At 41.3% G+C, this 1,670-nt stretch overlaps 1 protein-coding gene across 1 annotated transcript in view; it reads right to left on the bottom strand.

Annotated features, from left to right (window-relative positions):
• Positions 1 to 793, bottom strand: part of LOC106808183 — a gene marked incomplete in the record, with an annotated part of 20,642 nt that extends 19,849 nt beyond the window's left edge. Inside the window, 2 exon segments of the mRNA XM_014810786.1 lie at positions 321 to 387; positions 784 to 793. Of these exon segments, the coding sequence (XP_014666272.1) occupies positions 321 to 387; positions 784 to 793 (77 nt within the window).
• Between the last annotated feature and the right edge of the window lie 877 nt (positions 794 to 1,670).

Here is a 1,670-nt window from a genome sequence, read left to right as displayed (position 1 = left end):
CACACACACACACACACACACACACACACACACACACACACACACAAACACACACACACACACACACACACACATATATATACATACACACACGCACATACACACACGCACACACACACGCACGCGCGCACACACGCACACACGCACTTACACGCGCGCGCGCACACGCACTCGCGCATGGCTGCACACGCACTCGCGCATGGCTGCACACGCACACACAGATATTCGCATGCATGAGATCAATTAGCACATCACTGACCAGGTCGCCTCGATATGCAATAATTACAGTAGGCCCCTACAATAGATATTAGACATAATACCTGAGACGGCCATTGAATGTAACTCTACACCTTGCCAGCGGTTCTAAAACTTCAATTTTCAGCCCTGCTGCAGTGAAAGTTTGCCCATCAGTGTTATAAACAGTTGTGTCAGGAAACCCGGGAAAGTGGAAGTAACGGCCATCTTCGAGCTTCAACATCAACCATACCTGTAGCAGATGATTGTTCTTATTGACGATATAATTGAATAGATAGGCCTACAATACGATACTTAGTATATGACGTACTGATTCACTGTATTCTCACTCATCATTCAAAGTCTTGTAAACGATATAATACTAGATCTAACATGGAAACTTTTGAAAATGTTCATATTCAATAGCATATACTAAGAAAAACATTTACTCTTCAGAAGGATAACGCATAAACAAGAAACCCATCTAATGATCCATGTAGGCCTACCTCAGCAGTTCTGTCACATAGACGTGTTATATGCGCCACCAACCGGTTGCCATGTCTATCCAAGCCGTTAATGGAAATGCAATCAAATGCCTGAAATAGCAACACCCAAGTAAGAAACATGGCACTTGCAAGCAGAAAATTAAACAAGAATACTCATCCACCCAAGAGGTCACGATGGGTCATGAGAAGAAGTCATACCGCACACTTGGAACGTTTCAATAATATAATGATGGTATATAAACACGAAATGTATTTACTACCAAAGTCCTAATGTTTCTCTACTATCTTTTGCCTATTATTAGTAATAACTTTCTATAAATGCCGTTGAAATACTCCCCTGCAAAAACGCACAAACGCCACCGCAAAACTCCCACCGCACAAACGCCGCTGTGCACAAAGTACAAAATTATAGTTTTTTGCTTGTCTATCATTTTGTTGTTTGTGCACAGCGGCGTACGTACGGTGTACTTAATTGTGCGTTGCAGAGGCATTTGAACGGCATTTACAGGAATTACGTTTCAATAATAAAATGATGGTATATAAACACGAAATGTATTTACTACCAAAGTCCTAATGTTTCTCTACTATCTTTTGCCTATTATTAGTAATAACTTTCTATAAATGCCGTTGAAATACTCCCCTGCAAAAACGCACAAACGCCACCGCAAAACTCCCACCGCACAAACGCCGCTGTGCACAAAGTACAAAATTATAGTTTTTTGCTTGTCTATCATTTTGTTGTTTGTGCACAGCGGCGTAGGGGAACCCGGGGCAAAGTGGACCGAAGAAATTTGGTTGGCCAAAACGCTGTGAAAGAGCGAGACAAAGTGAAATGTTTGGCTCTAATCCGTTGGCTTAGGACAAGAACTAACAGGCGGTACAAACAAAGTTTATTTAAAAAACGACTTTATTGAAATATACAAAATTATA

Source organism: Priapulus caudatus, unplaced genomic scaffold, assembly GCF_000485595.1.
Source record: "Priapulus caudatus unplaced genomic scaffold, Priapulus_caudatus-5.0.1 Scaffold259, whole genome shotgun sequence".
Taxonomy (NCBI): domain Eukaryota; kingdom Metazoa; phylum Priapulida; class Priapulimorpha; order Priapulimorphida; family Priapulidae; genus Priapulus; species Priapulus caudatus.
This window is presented reverse-complemented; position numbering and strand designations above follow the sequence as displayed.